Below are 15,145 nucleotides of genomic sequence, written 5' to 3'. Positions count from 1 at the left end.
TTGTATACTAGTATCCAATCCATCCATCTGCATTGTTTACCTGAGGTGCCTTTTAGTTGTGCCTATTAAAATATGGAGAACAAAAATGTTGAGGTTCCAAAATTAGGGAAAGATCAAGATCCACTTCCACCTCGTGCTGAAGCTGCTGCCACTAGTCATGGCCGAGACGATGAAATGCCAGCAACGTCGTCTGCCAAGGCCGATGCCCAATGGCATAGTACAGAGCATGTCAAAACCAAAACACCAAATATCAGTAAAAAAAGGACTCCAAAACCTAAAATAAAATTGTCGGAGGAGAAGCGTAAACTTGCCAATATGCCATTTACCACACGGAGTGGCAAGGAACGGCTGAGGCCCTGGCCTATGTTCATGGCTAGTGGTTCAGCTTCACATGAGGATGGAAGCACTCAGCCTCTCGCTAGAAAACTGAAAAGACTCAAGCTGGCAAAAGCACCGCAAAGAACTGTGCGTTCTTTGAAATCCCAAATCCACAAGGAGAGTCCAATTGTGTCGGTTGCGATGCCTGACCTTCCCAACACTGGACGTGAAGAGCATGCGCCTTCCACCATTTGCACGCCCCCTGCAAGTGCTGGAAGGAGCACCCGCAGTCCAGTTCCTGATAGTCAGATTGAAGATGTCAGTGTTGAAGTACACCAGGATGAGGAGGATATGGGTGTTGCTGGCGCTGGGGAGGAAATTGACCAGGAGGATTCTGATGGTGAGGTGGTTTGTTTAAGTCAGGCACCCGGGGAGACACCTGTTGTCCGTGGGAGGAATATGGCCGTTGACATGCCAGGTGAAAATACCAAAAAAATCAGCTCTTCGATGTGGAGGTATTTCAACAGAAATGCGGACAACAGGTGTCAAGCCGTGTGTTCCCTTTGTCAAGCTGTAATAAGTAGGGGTAAGGACGTTAACCACCTCGGAACATCCTCCCTTATACGTCACCTGCAGCGCATTCATAATAAGTCAGTGACAAGTTCAAAAACTTTGGGTGACAGCGGAAGCAGTCCACTGACCAGTAAATCCCTTCCTCTTGTAACCAAGCTCACGCAAACCACCCCACCAACTCCCTCAGTGTCAATTTCCTCCTTCCCCAGGAATGCCAATAGTCCTGCAGGCCATGTCACTGGCAAGTCTGACGAGTCCTCTCCTGCCTGGGATTCCTCCGATGCATCCTTGCGTGTAACGCCTACTGCTGCTGGCGCTGCTGTTGTTGCCGCTGGGAGTCGATGGTCATCCCAGAGGGGAAGTCGTAAGCCCACTTGTACTACTTCCAGTAAGCAATTGACTGTTCAACAGTCCTTTGCGAGGAAGATGAAATATCACAGCAGTCATCCTACTGCAAAGCGGATAACTGAGTCCTTGACAACTATGTTGGTGTTAGACGTGCGTCCGGTATCCGCCGTTAGTTCACAGGGAACTAGACAATTTATTGAGGCAGTGTGCCCCCGTTACCAAATACCATCTAGGTTCCACTTCTCTAGGCAGGCGATACCGAGAATGTACACGGACGTCAGAAAAAGACTCACCAGTCTCCTAAAAAATGCAGTTGTACCCAATGTCCACTTAACCACGGACATGTGGACAAGTGGAGCAGGGCAGGGTCAGGACTATATGACTGTGACAGCCCACTGGGTAGATGTATGGACTCCCGCCGCAAGAACAGCAGCGGCGGCACCAGTAGCAGCATCTCGCAAACGCCAACTCTTTCCTAGGCAGGCTACGCTTTGTATCACCGCTTTCCAGAATACGCACACAGCTGAAAACCTCTTACGGCAACTGAGGAAGATCATCGCGGAATGGCTTACCCCAATTGGACTCTCCTGTGGATTTGTGGCATCGGACAACGCCAGCAATATTGTGTGTGCATTAAATATGGGCAAATTCCAGCACGTCCCATGTTTTGCACATACCTTGAATTTGGTGGTGCAGAATTATTTAAAAAACGACAGGGGCGTGCAAGAGATGCTGTCGGTGGCCAGAAAAATTGCGGGACACTTTCGGCGTACAGGCACCACGTACAGAAGACTGGAGCACCACCAAAAACTACTGAACCTGCCCTGCCATCATCTGAAGCAAGAAGTGGTAACGAGGTGGAATTCAACCCTCTATATGCTTCAGAGGTTGGAGGAGCAGCAAAAGGCCATTCAAGCCTATACAATTGAGCACGATATAGGAGATGGAATGCACCTGTCTCAAGTGCAGTGGAGAATGATTTCAACGTTGTGCAAGGTTCTGATGCCCTTTGAACTTGCCACACGTGAAGTCAGTTCAGACACTGCCAGCCTGAGTCAGGTCATTCCCCTCATCAGGCTTTTGCAGAAGAAGCTGGAGGCATTGAAGAAGGAGCTAAAAGGGAGCGATTCCGCTAGGCATGTGGGACTTGTGGATGCAGCCCTTAATTCGCTTAACAAGGATTCACGGGTGGTCAATCTGTTGAAATCAGAGCACTACATTTTGGCCACCGTGCTCGATCCTAGATTTAAAGCCTACCTTGGATCTCTCTTTCCGGCAGACACAGGTCTGCTGGGGTTGAAAGACCTGCTGGTGACAAAATTGTCAAGTCAAGCGGAACGCGACCTGTCAACATCTCCTCCTTCACATTCTCCCGCAACTGGGGGTGCGAGGAAAAGGCTCAGAATTCCGAGCCCACCCGCTGGCGGTGATGCAGGGCAGTCTGGAGCGACTGCTGATGCTGACATCTGGTCCGGACTGAAGGACCTGACAACGATTACGGACATGTCGTCTACTGTCACTGCATATGATTCTCTCAACATTGATAGAATGGTGGAGGATTATATGAGTGACCGCATCCAAGTAGGCACGTCACACAGTCCGTACTTATACTGGCAGGAAAAAGAGGCAATTTGGAGGCCCTTGCACAAACTGGCTTTATTCTACCTAAGTTGCCCTCCCACAAGTGTGTACTCCGAAAGAGTGTTTAGTGCCGCCGCTCACCTTGTCAGCAATCGGCGTACGAGGTTACATCCAGAAAATGTGGAGAAGATGATGTTCATTAAAATGAATTATAATCAATTCCTCCGCGGAGACATTGACCAGCAGCAATTGCCTCCACAAAGTACACAGGGAGCTGAGATGGTGGATTCCAGTGGGGACGAATTGATAATCTGTGAGGAGGGGGATGTACACGGTGATATATCGGAGGGTGAAGATGAGGTGGACATCTTGCCTCTGTAGAGCCAGTTTGTGCAAGGAGAGATTAATTGCTTCTTTTTTGGGGGGGGTCCAAACCAACCCGTCATATCAGTCACAGTCGTGTGGCAGACCCTGTCACTGAAATGATGGGTTGGTTAAAGTGTGCATGTCCTGTTTTGTTTATACAACATAAGGGTGGGTGGGAGGGCCCAAGGATAATTCCATCTTGCACCTCTTTTTTCTTTTCTTTTTCTTTGCATCATGTGCTGATTGGGGAGGGTTTTTTGGAAGGGACATCCTGCGTGACACTGCAGTGCCACTCCTAAATGGGCCCGGTGTTTGTGTCGGCCACTAGGGTCGCTAATCTTACTCACACAGTCAGCTACCTCATTGCGCCTCTTTTTTTCTTTGCGTCATGTGCTGTTTGGGGAGGGTTTTTTGGAAGGGACATCCTGCGTGACACTGCAGTGCCACTCCTAGATGGGCCCGGTGTTTGTGTCGGCCACTAGGGTCGCTAATCTTACTCACACAGCTACCTCATTGCGCCTCTTTTTTTCTTTGCGTCATGTGCTGTTTGGGGAGGGTTTTTTGGAAGGGACATCCTGCGTGACACTGCAGTGCCACTCCTAGATGGGCCCGGTGTTTGTGTCGGCCACTAGGGTCGCTAATCTTACTCACACAGCTACCTCATTGCGCCTCTTTTTTTCTTTGCGTCATGTGCTGTTTGGGGAGGGTTTTTTGGAAGGGACATCCTGCGTGACACTGCAGTGCCACTCCTAGATGGGCCCGGTGTTTGTGTCGGCCACTAGGGTCGCTAATCTTACTCACACAGTCAGCTACCTCATTGCGCCTCTTTTTTTCTTTGCGTCATGTGCTGTTTGGGGAGGGTTTTTTGGAAGGGCCATCCTGCGTGACACTGCAGTGCCACTCCTAGATGGGCCCGGTGTTTGTGTCGGCCACTAGGGTCGCTAATCTTACTCACACAGCTACCTCATTGCGCCTCTTTTTTTCTTTGCGTCATGTGCTGTTTGGGGAGGGTTTTTTGGAAGGGACATCCTGCGTGACACTGCAGTGCCACTCCTAGATGGGCCCGGTGTTTGTGTCGGCCACTAGGGTCGCTTATCTTACTCACACAGCGACCTCGGTGCAAATTTTAGGACTAAAAATAATATTGTGAGGTGTGAGGTATTCAGAATAGACTGAAAATGAGTGTAAATTATGGTTTTTGAGGTTAATAATACTTTGGGATCAAAATGACCCCCAAATTCTATGATTTAAGCTGTTTTTTAGTGTTTTTGGAAAAAAACACCCGAATCCAAAACACACCCGAATCCGACAAAAATAATTCGGTGAGGTTTTGCCAAAACGCGTTCGAACCCAAAACACGGCCGCGGAACCGAACCCAAAACCAAAACACAAAACCCGAAAAATTTCAGGCGCTCATCTCTACTAATTAGATAGCCCCCGGCGGTGATACATTACACCCGACAGCAAGTCGGGGTAATTGAATATCCCGGTTAAGGTCTCAATCATCATTACAAATAATTCTCGGTACAGTAAGTAGGAATACCGCAAAACATTTCTAATAAATCAACATATTTCTGGACATAGAAAACTCTCAACATCCAAAAACACATAAAAATTACAAAAATATGTACAATACCAAACATGATAAAGAAAAAGAAAAGGGTTGTCTGCGCCCGTTCCCCCGAAACTCTGCTGGAATAAACTTTACAAGATAACTGGTGGATCTCCTCCCAGTGTCCTGGTCATATACCACAAAGTATTAGTCAGAGAATTATATTTTTGCGATCTTATAGTGGTAGAAAGTGTAGCTACTGTACATAGATCTCCCACACCTCAAATAATTTTTCGACTTTTTTGTCTTTTTCTAGCATTACTCCCACCCATTACATTCGGAATAAGTAGAACAACTTTGCTTTGAATAACAGGATTGTGGGAGGCTCCGATGGTCCTACCACTGGGAACTTGTCAGCTGCCTCCCAGACGTTAGCGGTCGTTGAAGCCTACAGTCAAGTAAGCTCCCTAGATTAACAATTCCACCTGCTCTCCATATGTTAAATAGGCAGCTTGCCCGCCCGTCTTGAAACTCAAGGTTATCTATAAAAGGGAAGAAATATGGATTTGTGAGCATTAACATTGCGTTTATGTCTCATTCCTGCTAGGGATGGCCATCAGTATGTTCGCCATTAATGGCGAAACTGAGAGTGGCCACTGATGGTCACTAACTATGCTATAGAAAAGGTCCGCGGGCCAATCACAGACAGGGGGCGGTGCTTCACGAATGTCGGGGGCGGAGCCATGCGCTGTGTCTCGGCATCTTGTTAAAAAAAATCTATATTCATTTAGGTCTAGAAATCGATGGAGGGAAACCATCTGGTTCTCCCCCATTAATGGTAAAAGTATGCAACATAGACCATCAATGATTTAAAATCATCGATGGTCAATCGCCATCCCTAATTCCCTCCCACAATTTTTGCCATAAGAGTGGATTTTCTTTGATATGCAAGGGTACCTCTTGATCATGCATATGCAAGAAGCTTACTAAATAACCACCCTATACACAAGAAAAAAATGGGGTTGTACTGTTAGGTGCACAAAATATGAATTAAAATTTAACTTTTATTGTTCTATTAAGAGACCGATAATCGGACAACATGCGAAATATAGGGTTAAAATTGGATAGAACATCCAAGAATGTGCTCTAAGATAGAAATGTGAAGAAAATAAAAATATGTCCGCTCCTATGATTGCACTGACACTCTTATAATATATAAATTATTGTGCATGTAATATCATTATATGTATTGTGTGCCACTATTGAAATTTGCCTGCTATATATTGTGCTACTCGCACTGATGGCTGATTCCTGAAATCTTATATTATAAGAGAGTCATCACTCCCTGCTGTCAACTTGATAGAAGATCTATATATATTAGTGGTAGCACCATGTCCCTCTGAGTAAGTATATTGTACTGTTATACTGTGTTTTGCTGGATGAATAATTGCACTAATGTGTATTTGTTCTCCGTATGTCCGATTAGACACCGGTATTTGTTGCTACAATCAGCAGATATTCTCCTTTATCATATGAGAGCTGTCACTCCCTGCTGCCGACCTGGCAGAGAAGAGAGTGTTCGTGGTGATACTGTGTTCGGCTGAATAAGTGTTTTGCACATATATGTGTGTAACGCTGTGTTAGTAAATGCTATGGAGGATAAGTATTGTTCAAAGTCCAATGATATATTACTGTTGTAACGTGTATTATAACAACTTATAGAAATATATGTACTGTGGTGAATTGGGGGGCACGAGGGTACTTCAGGGACTGTTCTGGAAGCCCTCGCGCCGCTGGAGTAGTGAAGGGGTAACGGATACTTGAAGAACGCGGCCGCACGAGCCGCGCAGCGGGAGAGCGAGAGTGTGGCGCAGGAGAGGAGACAGAGCTACGGGTGAGGGAACGGAGCGGCGGAGCCGAAGGAGAAGGACGGGGAGTGTGTTGGTCTGAGAGGCGGTGACGGACACGCCGTGAACGGAGAGCCGGGGGAGCGGTATCACCAGGAGCAAGTACCCACCTGCATCGGGGTAACTTCAAGGCGCAAGGGGAACCAAGCGATGGTGATGCATCGACCCTCATTCCGGTGAGACCCTCCCCGGTGACGGTGAGACTGTTGGGCCGGAGAGGCTGAAAGTATTGGGGTAGTCCTTAGCTACGAGGTCCTCCCTTCAGAAGGCGGAACCCGAATACAATTGGCCGCCAGACTGCCCATCATTATAGACTACCCTGTATGGATAGGAGAGTAGGAGTCGGGGGAGTGCCTTAAAAACAAAACTGACCCTCGAGGCACTGGGGGCGTACTCGGGTAGCAGCATTGCCCAGATTAACCCTAACGTGACGCACTTGTCTAAGGGACTATCCTAAAGAGGTATGTACTTGGAACTGTACACTACATAGCAGCACAGCGCCTGTCAAATATATATATTAGTGCTTGCACTTGGGTATAACTGCCATTAGGAGGATCAGTATACAAGGGAATGACACACCAAGAGACTTATTATTTACATTAAACCCTTAAATATATTCTATATACTGATAGGGCTAATAGGTTGTCATTCCCTCATTAACTTTAATACAGAGATATATATTAGGGATATGTACAGAGACTTTCAATAAGAGCTTTTGTGCAGCAGGTACTAGCTGAATGTCAGAACAGAGCTGGTTGCTAAGAAGAGGATTTTTTTCAGATACGGGGTGCCAAGACTTGTGTCGACAAAATAAATGAAGTGCACCCAAGTAAGTTGGATCAGTACTTGGAGAAGGAGGGATATATGAGAGTCAGTATACTTACTTACACTGCAGGAGGCTTTACTCTTATCAGCTATACTCTATGATCATATAATTATATGGGAGGACTATCCCAGATCAGAGCTATAGTAGTGGGACCCAGTGCAACTCCCGTGAATTTGGTGGAATAGATGGTGAAGGTGGTGGTGAGACTGTAGATATTTCAAGTAAAGCTAACACCAAGGTGAAGTGGGAAGGTAATATCAACTGTACGATGAGATCCTAGTCCTATGGTAAAGTACCTAGCTGGTCTAAGCCGACTCTAGTCGGTCAGGATTAACGTGAGAGCCCAAGCAAGTACTGCATTCACCCAGTATTTCATTAGGAAGACACCTCCAAGTGCTGTGGATAGGATAGACCACAATATACCCTGATAGGAGATCTGGGGGAGCTTTTAACTGATATAGGTATTCCTATTTGAGGTCGGACCCCCCATTCTGTGGAGTTACAATGGATGTGGGCCATTATTGACCATCTTACAAGCACTTATAACCAGAGAGGGAAGAAGTTTGCACATCGTACACCCCCTCTGTAACAAAAGTAAATATACCTTACTGGAGAGGAACGGACAATAATGAACCCACGCCCCCTCTGGTGGCCACTCAGATATTGACAGAATATAGAGTGATCAAACATAGTCACTCAGTATATTAACTAGGTGTAAACTGCGCAGATAGTTAGAGGAAAAATTTAGAAAACCCCGGGTCCACAGACTTAACTGCTGTGGGTAAATTTTTTTGTGTTGCATGCATACATAGTGTGAAATAGGTTTAAATGAGTGTAATATTTGAAAATATATTTTTATATATATATATATATATATATATATGTATATATATAACATATAACACTAAACGTTTAACCGAGAATGTTTAATCATTTTATTACCAATAAAATTACTTACCTGTTTTAGCTGGTGGGGTGTATTTGGGAAACCTATTTGAAGAGAAGAGGACAGTAAATCAATCAGGCTGCGGGGAAAAACAAACAAGGTGAGGAATTTAAAGTCCCTATTTAGAACTGTATTCAATAGTGCTATTGAGACACGAGTAATTATCACCATCTAACCCATTGCCCGACTAGGGGACGGCTTTCCCAAGCAAGCCAGGGTATATCTGCTTGGGTGGAGGCACGCCAATAGTGAAGTAGGGTTACATTTTGGAGGCAAAGCTGAGATCCCATTATACCAGCGTCTTCTGTTGACTAACTACGGGTAAGAAGACAGTGTCGTGATGGAGAAGGTTACGGATGAAGATATCACCCGGTGGTGCCATGAGAAAGGAGTGAATGTTAACTATAGTTTAAGTTTGGTTGGGAATCTTTCCACCGTCAAGGAAGAAGAGGTATTGAAAGTCATGGGACAAATATATGGGATAAGTTATCCCTGTGTTGTGGATAAATGGAGGGAACAGAATGGAGAAGTGTATGCTATGCTCCTCAGTGGTAAGGAAGTGTTAGACAGGACGTTATTTCCCTGTATGATCATATTGGAACGTGGATCAGGGAGGAAAATCCAGATACTGTGGCCGGAAGTACAAAGGTCGAAAGATGAAGAGGCTACCCAAGGAGATGAGCAAGGGGCAGGAGAACATATTGCTGGTGTTAATTCCGCAGGTTCCTATATGATTCATGATGAAACAGATGCTGCACCCAGACAGCGTTCCAGCTCAGAACCACAGGTGGAGGCTGTAGTGGACAAAGTGGTTAGCCATCTGGAGAGATGGCACTTCGAAGGAGGATATCGTAGATTGAGGATATTCTCTGGAATTACTCCTGTACCAGCAGGGGAAGAAACATACGATATGTGGAGGGAGGCTGCCATCCAACATTCGGAAGAATGGCAATGCCCGGAGCATATAAGAAAGCAGAGAGTGGTGGAGAGTCTGCGTGGGCCTCCTATGAGGGTGATACAAGCGACCCGGAGGAGCAATCCCAATGCCACTTTACGGGAGTATATTGAGGCTTTGGATTTCTCCTTTGGAACCTTGGAAGATGTCGGAGATCTGTTGGCCAGGCTGAACAGCACTTATCAAAATTATGAAGAGACTTTAACCCAATTCATCTATAGAGTGGACCGGTTAATATATAAAATTGTGGACAAAGGAGAACTTACATCAGACGTCGTGGATGCTAGGTGATTAAGACAAATCTTGAAAGGGGCTCTTACCAACAGTCCGATAGCGCAAAAACTTCGTTGTACTATGACTCCAGATCGACCACCCACATTGAACGAATTAGTCAGAGAGGTAAAATTGGAAGAAGTACAAATGGAAAACCGGGAAAAGTCTATAAAAAAGGTTAAAGTTGTATTACCTACGGTTGATCCCCCTCCTGTGGATGAAAGATTATTGAGGATGATAGAAGAACAGAACAAGAAAATTGACCAGCTTATAGCTCTGCAGACTAGTCGGCAACGAGCCCCCAATAGGCTGTTGGGTTTAGGAAGAGGAGATAGAAGAAGTGACTTTAGAAATGCCTATGAGTGCTATAGTTGTGGGCAGTTTGGACATCGGTCATTCGAATGCCCCCTAAGGGGGTCTGAGAGGAGGGGAATTAACAGTAATGAGAGAAGAAGGGCCTCTGACGGGGGAAACTCCAACGGGAGTTCTGTGAACCCCGCACAGACTCCCCAGTAATACAAGTTAGAGCTATGGGGAGTGCCCAATGGTCCCACACTGTTCCCGATAGTTTACTGGGACATGCACCTATAACTAAGGCTATGATCAACGGGCACGATTGTACAATCTTGATGGACAGCGGATCACAAGTGTCCATAATATTTGAATCTTGGTACAACCACCATCTGTCTGATGTTCCCATTCAACCCCTTAGTGGTCTGACTATATGGGGCTTGAGCGAACAACGTTACCCATATCTGGGGTATGTAGTTACCCAGATCACTTTTGACCCTGGATTGAGTGTCCCTAACAAAACCGTTCCCTTAGTAGCCTTGGTATGCCCTGATTCCCCTGGGGACAATGGGAAATTGCCAGTTATCGTGGGCACCAATACAAATATGTACCAGAACCTTATCCAATGGTGTGAAAAGCAAGAGCAGGAAATTATTGAAGTTGTGAAGCAAGAGTCGGTAGGTTCCAACAGTCAATGCCGTAGTCAACGGGTGGAAGGAAAGGTGGTGACGGGAGAAAATGATGTCATCTTACCCAAGGAGGGATTACGGCCCTTTTCAAAGTTTGAGTTAGAATCTTGTTTTACTGAAAGTGATATTGACGAGGATAATAATCAACTTCTCATGGAACAATTACTAAAGAGAGAGTCGGCCTTCTCCAAGAGTGAATGGGATTTAGGTACGGCTTCCGGGGTTGAACATCACATTAAATTAACCAATGACGCACCTTTCCGTGAAAGATCTAGATGTCTGGCACCAGCTGATTTCGAGGACGTGAGGAAGCATCTCCGGGGGCTGCTTGAAAATAATGTGATAGCTGACTCTGAGAGCCAATACGCGTCTCCCATAGTGGTAGCTCATAAAAAGAACGGTGAAATCAGATTATGCATCGACTATCGCACCCTTAACAACCGCACCGTGCCAGACCAATATACTGTCCCGAAAGTTGATGAAGCACTTGATTGTCTTCAGGGTAGTCGGTGGTTCTCTGTATTAGATCTAAGGAGTGGTTATTATCAAATACCGATGAGCGCAAATGATAGATCTAAAACTGCCTTCATTTGCCCCATCGGGTTCTTTGAATTTCTCAAGATGCCGCAAGGGATAACTGGTGCTCCGGCTACATTTCAGAGGACCATGGAAAAAACAATAGGGGATATGTGTTACAGGGAAGTGTTAGTATACCTGGATGACATCATAGTGTTTGGAAGAACCCTTGAAGAACACAACCAGCGCCTGCTCAAAGTAGTGGATCGATTAATCGCCAGAAGATTAAAGCTATCTCTTGAAAAATGCCAACTCTGTCGGTCATCAGTAAAGTATCTCAGTCACATAGTCAGTAGGCAAGGGGTGGCTACTGATCCCGCTAAGGTGGAGACTGTAAAGAACTGGCCCCGACCTGATAACCTCCGAGATCTGAGATCATTTCTGGAATTTTGCGGATATTACAGAAAATTTGTGCCGCAATATTCTAAGATCGCTCGTCCCTTAACTGATCTGACCCGAGGCTATCCACCCACGAGGAAAGCAACGGGTTCTTCTATTAACTATGAGACAAAGTATTTGAAGCCCAAAGAATCCTTTGGAGTAAGATGGGATGGAAACTGCGAAGATGCTTTTCGTCAACTAAAAGAAAGTCTAACAAAATCTCCGGTGCTGGCATATGCAAATCCAGAACTCCCTTATGAGGTCCACATTGATGCCTCCTTTGAGGGACTCGGGGGAGTATTATATCAACTCCATGATAATCAGCTAAGACCTATTGCATATGTAAGTCGTGGATTATCTCATAGTGAAAAAAATTATCCTGTACATAAATTAGAGTTTCTAGCTCTCAAATGGGCAGTCACGGAGAAGTTTCACGACTATTTATATGGAGTGGAATTTTTAGTACAGACTGACAATAATCCCTTGACATATATTCAGTCTACAGCAAAACTAGATGCAACTGGTCATAGGTGGCTGGCCGCTTTAAATAACTACAAATTTACCATCAAATATCGACCAGGACTCACCAACCAGGATGCAGATGCGTTGTCCAGAATGCCCCATCCAACAGAAAAGGTGGACAGCAATGCGTGGATCGAAGTTCCAGCTGCAGTCGTCCGGGGACTATGCCATCAAGTCGGTAGCACTGGATATCTACATGTGGCAGCTATCCGTATGATTGGGGCCTCAGATAAGTGTCACAACTGAGGGCCTGAGCTGACGGGAGGCAGCCTCAGTTGTAGGGGCTGAGATGTACCGGAACCTGGGAGGTTGTATCAGACCCCTGGACATGTAAGTAACATGAATAATAACTGCCCGAAGGCGTGACCACGACAACTTGGATAAAAGTCAATGATGTTTATTATGACAACTCCGCAACACAGCAGCAGTAAAAGAAAACGTAAAAGTCAGCAAAGAATAAATACAGTTCCTGGGTACTACAGGATGGCAGGAGCCACAGGGCACTGGTAGTGTGAGATAGTTCTTATGATCTTCTAGATGGAAAGTCCTTACCAGGCCCGACTGTAGCAATGGAGATAACCCAGGATTGTGCCAGCTGGTGTTCCAGGAAAAGCTGGGTTGCTGAAGATAAAACAGCTGCTGTGGATACTGGCTGGAACCAGACTGTTGTTAGCACGGAGTGGATACTGGCTGGAACCAGTTAAATAATAAATGAACTTGGGAGCGATGAAATATGAACTGAAATGTAGAACTTGAGAGCGGAGAAATAATAATACCGGTGGAGAGTGGTAAAGTGTAGAAAGGACACCGGCCCTTTAAGGGAAGCTGTACTCTGCTGGAAGCTGAGCTGGAAGCAGGTAATGTTGTAGCTGGAAACAGATGAATCCACAATGGATTGGAGAGTCAGGCTACACCGCAGGTGGAATGCTGGTGCGGGTCTCTATGGTGGAAGTCTTGAGACAGGAGCTGGAACCTGGAAGACAATCACAGGAGAGAGACAAACAGGAACTAGGTTTGACAACCAAAGCACTGACGCCTTCCTTGCTCAGGCACAGTGTATTTATACCTGCAGCAAGGAAGGGATTGGCTAGGCAATTATGCAGATTACCAATACTGAGAACAGATTGGTGGAAATGATCAGCTGACAGAATCCAAGATGGCTGCGCCCATGCAGACACTTGGAGGGAAGTTTGGTTTGTAATCCATGTGGTAATGAAAACAGTAATGGCGGCGCCGGCCACCGGAGACAGGAGGCGCCAGGCTGACAGATGCACATCCAACCACGCGGACACAGCGGAGGCCGCGGCTGACGTAATCGCCACTCAGACACTCTGCATGCAGAAGTTCAGGGACGGCGGCGGAGGCCGCGGGAGACGCCATGCCAGGTGTAATATGGCGTTTACTGTGACAGCGTCCCAGAGTGACAGGAGAGGATACAGGAATGTACACATCAGGATAACAGATGGAATCCGGTCCTGGAGCGCTGAGCCAGCCTTAGGAGGCATCTGATGGGTAAGAAATGGCGTCCAGATACCCGGATCGTGACAATAAGGCCATACCACCCCAGTACCAGAGGGTAACAAGGTCTCAAATGGATGGATTGGAAATTATTAAGACCCAACAATTGGCGCAGGATCAGAGGGCCGACCCAGATATACTACCTATCCTTCAATGGCTGGAAAACCCTCAATATGCTATAAATTATAGGACCCTGTCCGCAAAATCCAGAGTACTTCTTCAACAGTCAAAAAGATTGAGCATCAGAGAAGGCATAATCTACCGGCACAGCCGAAGGAGAGATGGTCGGGATAAGTGGCAGATAGTACTACCCTGTAAATATCAACCATTGGTGATGATGGAGCTGCATGACCGGCATGGTCATCTCGGATATGAGAAGACTCAAGGTCTGATATCAGAACGATTCTTTTGGCCATTTATGAGTAGGGATATTGACCAGTACTGTTGGACATGTGGGAAGTGTATTCTTCGAAAGACTTTACCTATGAAAGTTGCCCCTCTAGTAAATATTCATAGCTCTGGGCCCATGGATTTAATTTGTATTGACTTTCTTTCATTGGAAGGGCCGGGAGGAAAGGAAGGGAACGTACTGGTAATCACAGATTATTTCACGCGATATGCGCAAGCCTATGTGACTCCGAATCAGAAGGCAGTGACTGTCGCCAAGATCCTGTGGGAGAGATTTTTCCAACATTATGGGTTGCCCGCTCGGATACACTCCGACCAAGGTCGATGTTTCGAAAGTAGTCTCATTTGAGAATTATGTATATGTTGTGGGATAAAGAAATCGAGAACAACTCCATATCATCCCCAGGGCGACCCGCAACCTGAACGGTTTAACCGTACACTATTAAATATGTTGGGAACCTTAAATGCTAAGATGAAATGGCGATGGAAACAGTGTGTCTCTTCATTGGTTCATGCCTACAATTGTACTCAGAATGAGTCTACGGGGTATACTCCCTATTTCCTTATGTTCGGCCGAGAGGCTAGACTGCCAATCGATGTATGTTTGGGGACGCAAGTCAATTCCCCTAAGGTATCCTCACATCATCAATATGTAAAGCGCTTACAACAGCAGTTAAGAGAGGCTTATCATATGGCTCAATCCTCAGCTGAACATATTGGGGAAAGGAATAAAAATAGGTACGATAGTCATGTAAAAGAAAATAGACTGTTCCCAGGAGATAGAGTGCTAATCCGACTGTTAGGAGCCCCGCGAAGACAGAAAATGGCAAATCGGTGGAGATCCCAACCCTATATTATTGTAAACCAACTTGCTGATCTTCCAGTGTACCAACTGGCCCCTGAAAATGGACAGGGGCCCCATGTAACATATCATCGGCAGCATTTGCTCCCCATTGGCCAAGATATAAGGTGGGGGGAGGATATTGGACGTGACAGTCCTATGAGTGAGAGGGGTGGTTCCACAGGGATGAACATCGATAAGGGTAATGGAAAGATAATGCACTCTGAGAATAGTGACAATAATGATGAATATGCATCAGGATGTTTTTATCAAG

At 45.9% G+C, this 15,145-nt stretch overlaps 2 protein-coding genes across 2 annotated transcripts in view; one reads left to right on the top strand and one right to left on the bottom strand.

Annotated features, from left to right (window-relative positions):
- The window catches only part of IL31RA (interleukin 31 receptor A), a 102,454-nt gene extending 93,993 nt beyond the window's left edge, over positions 1 to 8,461 (bottom strand). The window contains exon 1 of the mRNA XM_063962497.1: positions 8,430 to 8,461. The gene's annotated coding sequence lies outside the window, so the exon portion shown is untranslated. The remainder of the gene's footprint in view (positions 1 to 8,429) is intronic.
- Positions 8,462 to 8,757: 296 nt separating this feature from the next.
- On the top strand, positions 8,758 to 9,663 carry LOC135064831 (paraneoplastic antigen Ma1 homolog). Its single transcript, XM_063964314.1, has one exon. It carries the CDS (start codon positions 8,758 to 8,760, stop codon positions 9,661 to 9,663), a length of 906 nt encoding a protein of 301 aa, XP_063820384.1.
- The last annotated feature ends 5,482 nt before the right edge of the window (positions 9,664 to 15,145 follow it).

Source organism: Pseudophryne corroboree, chromosome 1 (assembly GCF_028390025.1).
Source record: "Pseudophryne corroboree isolate aPseCor3 chromosome 1, aPseCor3.hap2, whole genome shotgun sequence".
Classification (NCBI taxonomy): domain Eukaryota; kingdom Metazoa; phylum Chordata; class Amphibia; order Anura; family Myobatrachidae; genus Pseudophryne; species Pseudophryne corroboree.
The sequence above is the reverse complement of the archived record's forward strand: the minus strand, read 5'-3'. Positions and strand labels throughout refer to the sequence as shown.